The following is a 15,661-nucleotide window of genomic DNA, read 5'->3' on the forward strand; positions in this document are numbered from 1 at the left end:
TGTTTTGCAAGGGATCTTAACTACACCATCTTTATCTTAGTGCCTCCTCCCCCGGTTTGGCTATGGTATTCTACCCATATGTTAGGACTGCAGATGCATCCTTGAAGGACATAGTACAGTTTTGTACCTACCATAAATGTAGATGTCCGATAGGTATGCATCTGCAGTCTGGATTACCCACCCTCCTTCCCCTCTGTGGTACTCCTAGTGTATTTACCCTCTTTTAGCTAGCTGGGGGAATCTATTATGGTGTATTTGTTTGTATATATGTATATATATATTTTTTTTATATTGTTTGCTCTCTACTGTTTGGAATTATTTGCATTTATCCAAATTTAGCCTTACTAGAGGGCACCTGGCATCTGGGGCAAGAAACACTGAGGAAAATGGCGTTGGCTGATGCCTTTATACCCAATAAACAGCAGCTATGACGTCGGGTGAAGTGCGACATCAGCCGAGGCCAGACCCAGACTTTGGAATCCGGCCGACCGAAGGGCTGCCTGAGGCAGGACAACCCATATGTTAGGACTGCAGATGCATACCTATCGGACATCTACATTTATGGTAGGTACAAAACTGTACTTTCTTGGTTCATGTTTGGCAGATTGATTGGTTTTATGTCCAGCTTTTGCTCAACAGAGCTATCCGAGGTAACCTAAGCTGGGCAACTGGACAATGATCAGCCAGTAGCTTACTGACTTACTTACCTCCTTTAGCATGGGTTACCGACGTAGGTTGGAGTAGGTAGGGTCCTCAACTCATTTATCAGTGGCAACCCATGCCCATTTTGGCGACATTAGTCAACACGACTGAATCACCTAGAGACATATTTTACACTGTCGAGTGATTAGCCCTGCCACATTGCGCAGTCTGTGATCTGGGTTATCCTATCTTGAGGATACTGCAGACCATAGTAGATGCCCAAAGCAGTTGGTCTGTACTACTCTTCTTCTACATGGCACCATGTAGAGTCTGTGCTGTTGCTCACAGCTCCGTTCTTTGATGACTTTGAGATGGAAACAGCATGTTTTTCGAAGATGGGAGGAACCCCACAGAGAGACAGGGAGAACTTGCAAACTCTGTAACAAGACTGTACATTGTGAATAGTGGAGTTGATTGCATATGTGAAGAACAGAATGCTGGTTCCAAATGGCAGCAGACATGAAAATAGCCCAAAAATTGCAGGTATACATTATGCCCTTTTGTGAAGTTAAAGGGGTCTAATAAAAATATTTAACATAAACATTGTGCTTCAGAAAGAAATTCTACAGAATCCCTCATGAATGTTTAATATTCATTTTGAAAGGCCTCGAATAAGCAACACTGTGATTTTGTGCAGGACTGCCTTGCTGTTTAAAAAAAAAAAAAAAGTTGCCCACAGCATCTTGCCATGTTGAGAAGTCAGGAAGCATTAACATCTTGCAGTTCTGGGCAAAAGTGAATAACTTATAATGAAAAATCCATTTAAAAGCATAATGGTAACTATAGCTGCATAAAGCAGCTATGGCACCTGAAGTAAATTTTTGTGCATTATGTACTCATATAAAAAACAGTAAAGCGAGAGTTTCAGCATGCATTTCTGAGTCGCCAATCTCTTGTAGCACTGTAAAGGTCTCTCTGTAAATCAGAAAATTTTTCACCCCTTTTCATTACTAAATGCATATAGCTTCAACTGAATCATAAGCATTCTTCTACTTAACTAAATTTTTTTGAATTGCTGTCAGCTGTATTGTGTAGTATTTGACCACAAATCCTCCTTGTAGCTAAGCACTATTTTTCAGATGTGGCCCCAAATGAGGAACAAGTTTTCCTACTGGGATCCCTTCTGGTTTAATCAGGTTACTTGGTTTTGTAGTAAACCACTCATTCAGGTTGTTTGCCTTCCTGGTGGGAGGAGCCTGAGTTATGTTGGCCTATCATTTAGTAGATGATAGATTGCACTACTGTTTGTTTGTTGGTGATGGTTTAATTGCATGTTGGATGGTGAAGGCAAGCATATGTACAGTTTGCATTGTTGCAGTTTATGTTCATGAGAAGGTACGGTCTGGGCAAAATATAGACCAAGGAATGAAAAAAGGTTGCTTTCTCTAAATACAGGGTATAGAAGCATGAATGCCTTTTTATGTGACATATGTGATTAATCTGCTAATGCTGTATATTAATGCAGTTTTTAGAAATAATGCTGTATATTAATTCAGATGTTCTTCATCTCACATTGCTGCAGTCATAACCTGTGGGTAGTCCGCTGTCCTCGGTCGGCCCGAATACCAAAGTATTAGGCTGGCGTCGGTCATGGGCGCTCAGATCTGACGTCAGTGCGTCCCGGTATTAAAGCGCATGACCGACGTCATATCCTCAGTCTTTTTTGCTGCATGGTCCGAAGCAGAAGCAGCGTTTGCGAGTGCCGTTCGGCGTTCTGAAATTTTCGTATTTCGAGTTTCAGACCGAAACCAAGTTGGGCTAAGTACCCCGTTGGGGAATATTTTTGTTTTTTCTTGCCTCAGTTAATTCCGGATGTCAGAAAAAGTGAATAATTGCATTTCTTGTGGGAAACAAATACCGCATAGGGATTACCACTCACTCTGTATTCCTTGTTTGGGGCCTGAGCACGACGTAGTCGGGTGTCGCTTTTGTGCTAGGTTTAATAAGCGCACCATTAAACGTAGGTTAGATTGCGCTAGGCTTGTCTTTGGGAAGCGGTGTAATTACAATATGCCGTCGGATCCTCCGACGCCCGCTTCTGCTAAGAAGCGCAAGGATAAGTCGTTAACGACCAAGCAGGATGAGTCGTCCGTTCCGGACGCCGGTTCTTTAGAAACTACGCTGGAATCTGTAGATCCAGCCGAGGTTTCAGCTGAGTCTCAGGGGGAGACATTAATTTTGCAAGATGTGGCCTCACAGGAGTCAGGTCAGGCTGAAGGGGCCTCTCAGGTTGCTGTACTCCCTTCTTTGCCTAAGGTGGTTAGGCCTTCTCCTTCAGTCTCTAAGGTACCTTCTAAGGGCAGGCCTGGTTTGCCCTCCTCAGGTGTCAGTCCTAGTTCTGCAGGCTCTGTGCCTAAAAAACACATGCTTAAAATGGCAGAAGATTTAATTTCCTTAATCAGGGGTTCTATGCCCCCTCCAGATAAGAGGCCTAGGGTGGAGCCAGAAGTGGAAAGTTTGGAACAGGCTTCAGATTACTCGGAGTCTTCGGCTGAAGACACTCAGGATTTTCCTCCTTATTCAGATTCGGACGCAGAGGATTCTAGTCCTTCTGGTTCTCCTCCAGAGGATTTTTCCTTCTCAGAAACCTTGCATTCTATGAGGGAGCATTTTAAATGGGAAGGTCAGGATTTCTCGGATTCCCGAAAGAGGCTTAGGGAATTTTTGTTTTTGCCTCAACATCGGCCCTTAGCTATACCTCCTGTTTTGGATGTTGTTCAGGATGTTTTCTCTGAGGCTTCCCTTAATCCAGACTCTTTGCCTCCTGCGCCAGTTAAACCTGATAGGTATTACAGGGTGCCTGAGGCTCATAAATATCTGTATAAGAGCCCAAGGGCTGACCCAGAAACTATTAGTCAGGGACCTAAGGGTGTCAGGGCTTCTGTTGTAAAGAATCCAGTTCCTATGGATAAAGAATCTAGAGCTTTGGATAGGTGGGGTAAAAAAGTGTACACCTCTTCCACTCTAGCAATGAGGGCTTTGAATTGCCAGTTTCATATGTTAAAGTACCATAATTTTCTCCTTACTCAATTAAAATCTAAAGTAGATGCTTTGGCAGAGGGCATAGAGTGTAAGGAATTACAGGAGTTGGTTCATGCCTCTGATCAGGTGGGTAAGCATTCCTTGCAGTGTGGTTTCGATGCTTTACAGGCTTCTTCCAGGGTGGCTGCCACTGGATCAGTTATTCGCAGGCACGCCTGGCTTAAGGATCAGAGTTTGTCAGAGCATGTTAAAGCTAGAATTTTGGATGCTCCTTTACAGTCTGAAGTTTTGTTTGGTCCTCCTGTGGAGTCTGTCTTAAAGAAAATGGAAGACAAGGCTAAGTCTATACAGACTGTTAAAGATTTTTTGCAGGTGCAGCCCCTTTAGTTTAGCAGAAATTGGCCTACTAAGGGATGGGCTTACCCTTCTTCTGATTTACAGTCTAGGGGCAGATCTAGACGTGGTAGGGGCAGAGCTCAGGGTTCTTTCAGGCCTAGAACGTGGAGTTCCCCTGCACCATCTACCAGTGAGGGCAGGGGCCAGTCCTTTCGTAAACAGGCCCAATGACCTGCATCTTCAGCTGCCAGATCCCTCCTGTCTGGCAGCTCCTTTGGGAGGAAAGTTAGCACTTTTCAAGCAAAACTGGCTTTTAGTCACCCAGGACAAATGGGTATTGGACATTATAAACCAAGGCTACAAGTTTTATTTCCACACATTGCCTCCTTTCAAAGGCATGCCAGACGTTCCTCCTCAGCAAAGAGTAGAGGCTCACAAACAGATTTCTTTACTTCTTCAAATGGGGGCTATACAGCAGGTCCCTATGTCAGAAGTGGGCCTAGGATTTTATTCTCTCCTGTTTCTTGTACCAAAGAAAGGAAACACTTGGAGACCAATTTTGGATTTATCTATCCTCAACACATACCTGGACATTCCAAAATTCAAAATGTTGACATTGCAACAACTTCTGCCTCTGTTGGGCAAAGACCACTGGATGGTAACTCTGGATCTCAAAGAGGCTTATCTTCATGTTCCTATCAGACCCAGTTGCAGGAGATTCCTGCGTTGGCTGGGACTTTACATTATCAGTTCTCTGCATTGCCCTTTGGCTTATCTACTGCCCAGGGTGTTCACAAAGGTTCTGGCCCCGTGATAGCCTTCTTAAGGTTAAGAGGAATACAAATTTATCCTTATTTGGACGATTGCCTGATTCTTGCTCAAGACGAAAACAAGCTTCTTCACCATCTACAGTATGTTATGGCAGTGTTAAGGTGCCTAGGGTATTCTGTGAACGAAACAAAGTCCAGTCTAGTACCCTCTCAGGAAATGTGCTTTCTGGGTGTGAGACTGAATACAGCTTCCCAGATGGCTTTTTTGACCCCGGACAAGCAAAGAAACCTTACACTTTACTTCCAGCAATTGTCTCTATGGTCCAGGCTGACTGCAAGGACAGTCCTTCAAGCCTTGGGGTTCATGGCATCTTGTATTCTGGTGCTTCCCAATGCCAAACTGCATATGAGGAAGCTACAATGGTATCTCAAGAATGTATGGACACAACACTGCCACGATCTGGACACTGTCATTCAAATAATACCTTGCATTCAAAAGGAATTTTTGTGGTGGGCTCAGGAATGTCACCTAAACAAGGGACTCTCTGTGACCCAACCAGAGGCGAGTCAGATCTTAACGACAGATGCCTCGGACAAGGCTTGGGGAGCACACCTCAATGGAAAGTGGGTTCAAGACACGTGGCCTGCCAGACTTCAACATTTACATATCAACTTGAAGGAGATGTTAGCAGTCCAATTTGCATTGATGGCTTTCAAGGATTTACTTCACCGGGACAAGTGTTGATTCAAACAGACAACACAACTGTCATGTGGTACATCAACAAGCAAGGGGAACCCATTCGTACCCTCTTTGCAGACAAGCTATGATTCTGTGGGAGACTGCTCTCAGTATGCACCTCACTCTTCAGGCAAGGTTTCTGCCAGGAGCACAGAACTCCTTAGCAAATGTTTTGAGCAGACAGATGGTGGATCCCCACGAGTGGAAGTTGGATCCTCATGTATTTCGACAGTTGACAGTGATATGGGGGACTCCAGACATAGATATGTTCGCTTCTCCACTAAATTTCCAGTTGCCAAAGTTTTGCACAAAGATGTTTCATCCCACAGCTTGGAAAGTGGATGCTCTATCATTCAGTTGGAGCAGTCTTCACGTCTATGCCTTTCCTCCTCTGCCTCTCCTTCCCAAGGTGCTCTTGAAGGTCAGACAAGACAAGCCCTCCATGATTCTAATAGCTCCAGATTGGCCTCAACAGCACTGGTACCCTCTGCTGAGGAGTTTAGTACGGGAGCCTCCTTGGCCTTTGCCTTCAATTCCACACCTTTTGTCCCAGGCGGGCAATCATTTCCTCAATGTCAGGATTCAGTCCCTGCATCTAACAGCCTGGCATATTCTGTTCTAGAACCTGGAGGGTCGAAGCTTCCTCAACAAGTTTTGAATGTTATTTTGGAGGCCAGGAGGCCTAGTACAAGGAAAGTTTATGCTGATAAATGGAGGAGTTTTTTTATTTGGAGCACCGCAAGGAGTTTTGATGTTTCCAGGCCTAATTTGAGTGTTTCTCTTCAATATCTTACAGAATTATTAGACAAAGGTTTGTCTTTCTCCTCTGTAAAAGTTCATGCTGCAGCCATTTCTGCTCACTATGACTGTGACCCACCATTATTTTCTCATCCTTTGTTTAAACAATTCCTTAGAGGGGCAAAGAACATAAGACCCCCACGTAGAGCTCCTACTCCTTCCTGGGATCTCAATTTTGTGTTGGAAAAACTTACTTTACCTCCTTTTGAACCTGCAGCTACGTCTGAGTTAAAGTTTTTGTCTTGGAAGACTGCTTTTTTGTTGGCCATTATGTCTGCTAGAAGGGTATCTGAATTACAGGCTCTCATGGCAGTTGAACCCTTCCTGATTTTTCATAAGGATAGGGTATCTCTGCGTACTAACCCTACTTTTATGCCTAAAGTGGTTTCAAATGTGGCCCTCAACCAATCTATTCATTTGCCTACTTTTTATGCTGATCCCCAAAATAAAGGGGAGAAAATTTTGCACACTTTGGATATTCACAGGCAGTTGCGTTATTATTTGAGCAGGACTAAAAGTTTCAGACAGTCTCAACAGTTATTTGTTTCTTTTGCTTTGAGCTCTCAGGGGAAACCTGTTTCTAAACAAACTATTTCTAAGTGGATTGGTCATTGTATTGCCTTTTGTTATTCTCATCATGGGAAGGAGATTCCGGCTGGAATCAGACCTCATTCCACTAGGGCTACTGCCACTTCTACTGCTTTTTTGAGGGGAGTAGCTACCAAAGATATTTTGGAAGCAGCTACTTGGAGTTCAGTGCACGCTTTTTCTAAACATTACCATCTCCCTCTTTATTCCAAATCTAGGGCTGGGTTTGCCACTGCAGTCTTGCAGGGCTTATTAGCAGCCCCCAATGCTTTATGATTTGGCCAACCTCCCTTTACTTTTGCTTTGGGATTCTACCCACAGGTTATGACTGCAGCAATGTGAGATGAAGAACATAGTACAGTTTTGTACCTACCATAAATGTAGATGTTCGAAGATCCACATTGCTGCAGTCCAATTTACCCTCCCTCCTTCCCCTCTGCAGTTTGGAGTGTTTGTTTGTTTAGGTTGTAGATATTGTTTGTACATGGGTTTTAGAGGTTTTTTCTATTTTAGTCTGTGGCCTTTCTTTTTGGGTCTTCTGACATCTGGGGCAAGAAAAGACTGAGGATATGACGTCGGTCATGCGCTTTAATACCGGGACGCACTGACGTCAGATCTGAGCGCCCATGACCGACGCCAGTCTAATACTTTGGTATTCGGGCCGACCGAGGACAGCGGACTACCCACAGGTTATGACTGCAGCAATGTGGATCTTCGAACATCTACATTTATGGTAGGTACAAAACTGTACTTTTTTAGAAATCAAGATATATGGATGAATTAAAAGGTTCATTTATCTGATGTTTTACACAGGAAGCCAAGCCTCATCAGTAATGTTCATGTCATTTAATGAAACAGAGTACATGTGAATCTAATAACTGCAGACCAAGCCAATTCTTGTGCAGTGTGGCTCTGTTGACATCATTAGTTACAGAAGCATTAATTCTGGTTAAAATTAACTGATTACCGGTTTTAGTATTGGAAGTGAAATAGTAATGAGCTTTTTTTTCATATATTTTTTTTACCTTTTCTCTTTTTGATATAGTTGAATGGTCTTGTAGTAGGGGATGTCCTTCTGAAGGTCAGCATTGCCCGCAAACAGCCCATGCTGGAAGCTGCTACTGGCAAATCTGTTTGGGGATCACTTGGTAAGTGCTAGTGTAGTATCCACACTAATACAGCATGCAATCTGGGAAGTGCATGTCAGTGCACATGTACATGGAATATTAGAGAAGAGAATGGCTCTCTCAGAAACTCTCATGAAGGCCATTAAAAGAAGAGGTGTATTATTGTGGAATTTATGTGATTTTCATATAGTCTGTGTTGCTCCTAGTTCTCAGCTTGTGTATCTGGACATTTTAAGCCCAAGAATTCAATCACTTCATCGTAGTCCACTGTTTTCCCAGTCGCAGAAGAAGTGTCTCAGTCTCTGTCTCTGTTTGCTCCTGACTTTGATCAGTGATTACTGAGGCTAATAATAGAATTGTGGCTACCTTGTGCTTTCTCTTCTTTCCTAATGCTAGGGCTCACTGTGTTTGCTGCATAAGGCTGTGTCATCAATGTAACAGTACTTCACTGAAGACTTATCTGGAGGATTTGGGAGTAGTAATTCTACTGATAGTGAACTAAATTAAATTAGTCTTTTCTGTTGTAATGTTCATTAACTTCACTGTAGATTTTCCCAAGAACGTGAACCATGAGGCAGGTGGGTTTCTCCATTGACTACGCATCACACAAAGAAGTTTCTGCAGTATTCATGAGAGGATAGTTTAGTGTGTTACATGTTTGATGACTGGGGACTGCTGCATGTTCGGACTGGATTAGAATAAAGGTCAGTGGTATAATCAAATACAAGAGGGCGACTCTCTGGATATAGGGGGTGTCGAAATCCTTGATAAAAAGAGGAAAAAATGGTAAATTGTCATGCTTCCTGACCAGAGTAGGAAATGCTACCAAGTCTTGAAAAACTGAGACTTTGTTTTTTAGTAGTAAACCTAAAGGCCTGATTTTTTTTTCCTTTACAAAAGCCAGATGGTTATCTGATGTCTCAAACACCTTATGTGGATGAGCCAGTGATGCCACTAACCTCTCTATTAATGATAATTTCTTTATATCTTAATTTTAAGGGTAACTTAAAATAAAATAGTTTGACAATGTTGAAGTAGTCAGCAGGGGCCACGGAGAGTTGGGCTGTCTGTCTAAAATCAACCGACAATTCTTTTTTCTGCCCAAGTCACTTTGCTTTTTTGAAGTTGTCTTTTGAAATGTAAGGAAAGACCACCCATAGTTACTGTTCATTTTCCCACTGAAGACAAAACCTGTCAAGTCAATGTACTGTTAGTAATACTGGGAGAATGCTACTGTTGAAGTCATCTGAAAGACATGTGCTGAGAAAATAATAGTGAACAGAAGGCACATACCTGAAATAGTTTCCCTGAATGGTTTAAGTCTATGACCTGTTTTCATCTATTTCTCTGAAGATAGCTGTGGGGAATCTTAAAACATGAGAAAAGATCTAGACAACACAGAAAGGGGGAATTTAGTCTTCATAGACAGCTCAGGAGATGTAGTTTGAATTCTCTGTCAATTCTGATGACCCTAATTCCGTCAAAAAAAAAAGACAGTAAAGACATTGACCAGAATTTACAAAGACCCAGTGTTGTGGACTGAGGAGTAGTGCTCCATAAGATAAGTCCAGCAGAAAATGTACAAGTTGGCTTTGCAGGGTAATAGGAGGAGTCCAGTTGGGAACACTACTGCACTGGTAATGCACTGGGTGTTTGTGATAATACGTAGCCAAACAGCTGATGCAGTGCTAATGACATGCAGCTCTTGAACAGATTTACTGTGCTCTTCATTAACATAGCAACTGCAGGTCAAATTTCCAGTGTTTAACATATGTGCCTGGGCTACAACAAAGCTTGTGGTAGTATGCCCAGTCCATCCACTGAAATATTATGTAGACAGCTTTGAGTTTTGGAGTCATGTGGAGGGCATTCTTTGTTTCCTTCCCCCCAGGGACTGTAAGTTGTTGCAGAGTTTTATCACTAGTAAGATTGTTGGGTGAGGAAGTCAAGAACGGACTAGCATGGTAGATTGGAGGTGGATCCCTAGTGAAGTGAGCAATGTAGAGAAAGCAGGCGGAGAGTATAAATTGCTGATAGGCTGAATAAGCAGGATATGACACTCTGAGAGAGTAAGGTTGGGAAATTGCTAAGGTTACTAACTGGAATGGTGAGGTGGCAGAAGGTGCTCCGGACATTTATAGAATGAGTAGGCAGAGTACTCTGGTTGCCAACCACAGTGTCTCTGATCACTTTCTGGATAAGTAGAGGAAGGCAGGATGCATTGGGTTTTTGCATCTTGCATACATGAAGGTTGGGGGGTGACTGTGTTTGCTTGCACAGTTTGCATTTGGTACAAGCATGAAGTTGATGCAGAGAGTTATGAAATATACCTTTCAGCGTCTCTGTAACCTCATACCTTTAAGGAAGAGAGTTCATGGGGAATCAGTCAAGAAGGTTGTATCTTTCAGAAGAAGAAAAAGAAACACGTAGGAACTAGAGGATACAGTTTGTAGATCAAGATGAGGGATGTAAGGAAGCTTACAGAAAGAAGTCTACTGTACTTTTTAACCATTGCTAGTCCTTCCATATAAATGTTTTAGCATTCCCTCTTTTATTCATTATTTCCAACATTATTTTTTCCTACTTTTATCAGATTTCACAGTGTGCTCTGCTTTAAAGTTATATGTTTGGAGCTGCTTGTGTATAAATGATTAAAAAATAGTGCTGCCGCTTATTCCCCTTTCTGTTGAGAGTACATCTCTGATTTGCAACCATATAGCTGCATGTTGCAAAACCTAATATGGTATTTGCACAATAATTGCAAAACGTATACTACTCCCAGGTGGTGCTGTGGTAGCGTTGTCGCCTCACAGTAAGACGTCCTGTTCGATTCTCAGCTAGAGCGTCTTCTGTGTGGAGACATGCATGAATGGGCGTACCTTCGTTGAAGGTTGTGCATCAGAGCTGGCTACTCGACACGTAAAAATCTACTGCCAGTCATTAGCAAACCAGAGTACCGCTGTGGCGACCCCTAACCGGGAAAAGCTGAAAGACGCAACATACTACTCCCAAAGTTCTCCTCTACAAAATGTGTTCTGATCATTAAGTTTTAAGTTAAGTTAAATTAAATTAAGTTAAGTTTTAAGTTAAGTTTTAAGTTAATTTAGTTTGAAAATGGGTACTACATTAATTTGTGTTTTGTCCTTTTTTATTTTGCAAATATTTAGCTTAAAATAAAGTTTGCTTGTCAGCTTTCATTTCTAACCAGCTTATCAAATTTTCTGTACTTCAGCCTACTCTGTAAGGCATTATTTTTAGTGTTAATTGCTCTGCCTGGTCAGAATATCTCTTGAAAAGCAAAAAAGTGTTGGAAACAGACTTTGTGGACTTGCAAGTTCCTTGTCATTTTGCAATTTCTGTCCTTTTTTTCACCTGCTGGATGAGCTTCTGCTTTGACTGTTAGTACTAGATGATCCCATGATCAGAAATTCTTCATTTTCAGTATTTAGTTGTGGCTTCTTTTTTCAGTGGTCCTCCACTACATCTATGTTGAAGTATTTGCATAATCACCAATTCAACAGTCTTGCCACATACTTGTGCCTTTCAGTGTACAGTCAACCATGATTACATTGCAGCCAACAGCAAGATGTGTCCCTGCTTCTGCTTCTGTACTACAGAGCCTACATTTGTCAGTATCTCCCTCTTTTTCTGTAGATGTTTTAAGCCAACTTGTACATTGCCCACTGTCTTGAGCTGCCACTGTTAACCTCTCATAGTTTTAGTTTAAATTCACCTGTCATTATACATTCACAAGTTAAATTTTGATCAGCACTTGGTTCCAGACATTCTAAACAAATACTTGCCACTGTCATTGTTAGCTTTCCAGTTTTCTCTCCTTTTCTGCTTATAATTTTAGAATTCTCTGTTTTGTTGTTTTTTTTTTTATTTTCTGGTGCTACTTGTTTTTGTCTACTTCAAGTTTGATTTCAGTACCTGCTCCTTTCCAAAATTCTTCTGCTAACCTTAGCAAAGGTGACATCTTAGACTTGTGTTCTGCATGGTTTAGAGCTTTTGCTGTGTTTGGATCTGATGCTACCAGCTTCTGGAAGGTGATTCAGGAGGTGGCATAGCAAAACTCTATCAGGTTGCAAGGCAGACATAAAGCTAAAGAAGATAGTTATTGGATACCATTCATAAGTGATGCCAGCAATAACCATCTCACCAGTGCACAGGACATCAAGTGCAGATGAAAGGAGTACTTCCAGCAGCTTCTGAATGATGAATATCCTATAGAAGTTGCACTGCTCCTGATACAGTCAGCACTGAAAGATAAAGTGCTTACCATAGAAGAAATAAGAAAAGCACAAAAGAAAATTAGGTCAGGGAAATAAGCAGGTTCAGATGAGATTACGGCAAGGCTACTAGGAGTACTCTTAGCAGAATAGAGTGAAAGCCGTATCACAGGTGATTGAAGAGTAAACATTCTAGTACTAATGTGCAAGAACAAGAACAAAGGGGACATTCCCAACTGGACAGTGTAGCAGTATTAAACTCCTAACACATGGCATGAAAGTGCTGGAGAGGGTGTTTGATAAACAGATATGCAGAGTCGTAGAAAGTAAGATGGGAAATGAGCAGTTTAGATTTAGGTCAGGATGCAGTGCAGCTGACCCAATGTTTGTAGTAAGACAGATTATGGAGGAGTCCTCCAGCTGGGCATTCGTAGACTTGGTGAAAGCATATGACAAAGTCCCACAAAAGCTCATTTGAGCAGTCCTGCAATGATTCAGTTTCCCAGGATCATTGGTAGGATTAGTACAGGCTATGTACAAGGCTCCTTTGACACAAGTATGAGCAGTGCTCCCACTCAGAGGGACTTCTTGCAGCAGTGGATGTGCATCAGGGTTTATCTGAGCCCACTGCTGTTCATAGTGAAGTTGGACTGCCTTAGTAAATAGGTCAGTGGGGACAAATCAACAAAGTTGCTGTATACAGACAATGTGACATTACAAGGAGGCTTTGAAGTGGAACTTTAGCAAATGATAGTCACCAAAGCCGTGGATGGAGGAAGATTGTGCACACCGTCTATCTTGACTTGGCCAAAGCCTTTGACACTATTCCCCACTCGGGCATAGTAGATAAAAACTCTCTCTCAATTAGGCATCAATCCATATGTTACCAGATGGGTAGCAAACTGTCTCACTAATAGAGCCTACCTAATCAAAGTAGGGGAAGCCACCTCAAGCAGTAGACCTGTAAGGAGTAGCGTACCCCAGGGATCAGTCTTTGGGCCTCTGTTATTTGGGATATACTTCTCTGAGGTGCAGGCCAAAACCAGCGGGCTATGGCTGACCAAGTTTGCAGATGACTGCAACCTGGGTGCAGTCATCAATTCCCCAAGTGATGTGGACGTCCTCCAAGAGGGTCTCACCCAAACAAATGACTGGTGCCGGAATCATGGCCTTAAGCTAAATGCTAAAAAAATACATCATTATCCCCTTTGGGGAGGGTGATGTCCCCACATATTATCACATTAATAACAATGTCCTAAGTACACAGTCAGTAGTGAGGAATTTGGGCACCCATGTTGATAGCAACCTGACGTTTGACCACCATGTTGCTTCCATTGTACGGAAAGCTTTCTACATGGCCCATCTCATAAGTAAGGGTATCTCATCCAGGGACAAAGAGGTCATAACATCCCTGTATTCTTCCCTTATAAGGCCATTTATTGAGTACAACGCCCCCTTCGGCATGTACATTGCAAAGCACATGCAGCAGCTGGAGAGACCACAGAGGTTCCTCACCAGGAGAATCCAAAGCCTCAAACATCTACCCTACACAGGCTAAAAGCAGGCTCCTCAGACGTGACCTCTAGCAGACAAAACAATCTCAGACCCCGCCTTGATGGGACTGCTGCATATCTGCAAGTCAAGCTCCACTCGAGCAACCCAAATGCACAACCTCAACCTGGTCTGTGATATCAATAGGACTTGTTGGCCGGAAAGATTTGTATCCCAGAGACTCCATCTGTGGGGTAGACTCCCTCTCCTCATCAAGCAGAGTACCTCATTATCCCTTTTTAAGTGCAACTTGGATAATTGGATGGGAAACAGAAAATACACCCCTGGGATTCTACCTGTGTTTCTGCTGGACAGGAGCTTTGGGTGCTGACTTGTCTAAACATGGGCTAAACTCTTGGCTAGGCTTATAAGGGCCTGTGGGCCAATAGCCTAGTAACCTCCTATGATAAAATGCAAAACTGAAAGTACATGGGATGAAACTAAGAGCAGGCAAGATAGTTGTCAAGGCAGTAAATGGGGAAGTTGGAAGAAGACGAAAATTGAGCCAGACGGGAATATATTGGAACAGATTAACAGCTTCATGTATCTGGAAGGGACTGTTGGGAAGAAGGAAAGTCTGAAAGAGGTCAAAGTTAGAATCAGAAGTGGTGCAGCTAACTGGCACAGTGTGTGAGGGGTAGTGTGTGATGCAATAATGCCAAATAAGTTCAAAAGTAGGGTATACAAAACAGTGGTGCAACTATTACTGCTATAAGGTACGGAAACCTGAACAGTGAAGACAGAGCAGGTGAGGAAGCTACAGGTGATATAGGTGAAGTGCCTTATGGTAGGATATACACTGTGGGACAGATGAAGGCAGGAGGACATCACACCAGCAGCCATTGTAGCTCCAATTGCAGAAGACAAAGAACAGATTACAGAAATTCTGGCACACTTTCAGGAAAATAGAAGATGATTTGGTGAAAATGTAGGGGAGACAGGAAGGCAAGAGGAAATGAGGACATCCAGCAAAGAGATGGCTGGATTGTGGTAGAGACCTGTAGCAGTCAACACGATTGTCAAAGAAGGCAGGAGGGTGACACTGATTTGAGACAGATGGCGACAGTTGACACACTACCTCAACTCCATGTAGAAAATAGGAAAGGGGGTAATGATGATGATGATGATGATGATAAATACATATGCAGTCCCTTGATTACAAACCTGTGCATGTAGTCAGGTTCAAGGAAGCACGTATCTCCTTCACACTTGATATATAATCATTTCACAAAAATCCAGACCGGCAGACTGTGACAGGCATACAAAATAAAATGTAGTGCTAATAAGCACATACAAACAAGAATGACAAACAGACCGATTTCGGCTTAAATAAAACAGCCTTCTTCAGTGCATACAGTTAACAACTGAAACATCCCCTCTCATTTATATACTCAACAATTGAGGCTTAATTAGTGCAATAATTACACCATTTAAAGGTGCTCATTCAGTCCAGGAGAAAATAAACCCCCCAACTTGATAATCCATTTCTTCTCCATAATATTAAGAGTATGGTGCCAACCAATCTTATTAGATCTGTTACCCCTAATACGATCAGTAATAGTAAAATAAAAAGATGCATTAGTGTATGATACAGTATGTATATAGAGGGCATTAGTGATTCTCTAATGTCTGATATCACTCAAATGCTGTGTGATCCTAAATCTAACTGGACGTGATGTCTGCCCAATATAAAGCACGGAGCAACTGCAAGTAACCAAATAGATGACCCAATCTGTTTGGCAGTTGTCAAAAAAAGAAATATTATAGACTTGACTAGTATTTTTGCTACTAAATTCTTTGGTCTTGGAAATTCTAGAACAATGTATACAATGGCTT

At 42.3% G+C, this 15,661-nt stretch overlaps 1 protein-coding gene across 3 annotated transcripts in view; it reads left to right on the forward strand.

Annotated features, from left to right (window-relative positions):
- The window catches only part of NELFE (negative elongation factor complex member E), a 360,551-nt gene that overhangs the window by 278,817 nt on the left and 66,073 nt on the right, over positions 1-15,661 (forward strand). For all 3 annotated transcript variants that reach the window (XM_044083278.1, XM_044083277.1, XM_044083276.1), the window contains exon 10: positions 7,961-8,063. In XM_044083278.1, the coding sequence (XP_043939213.1) occupies positions 7,961-8,063 (103 nt within the window). The remainder of the gene's footprint in view (positions 1-7,960; positions 8,064-15,661) is intronic.

The sequence above is a fragment of the Protopterus annectens genome, chromosome 9.part0 (genome assembly GCF_019279795.1).
Source record: "Protopterus annectens isolate FY-2018-M chromosome 9.part0, PAN1.0, whole genome shotgun sequence".
NCBI classification, from domain to species: Eukaryota; Metazoa; Chordata; order Ceratodontiformes; family Protopteridae; genus Protopterus; species Protopterus annectens.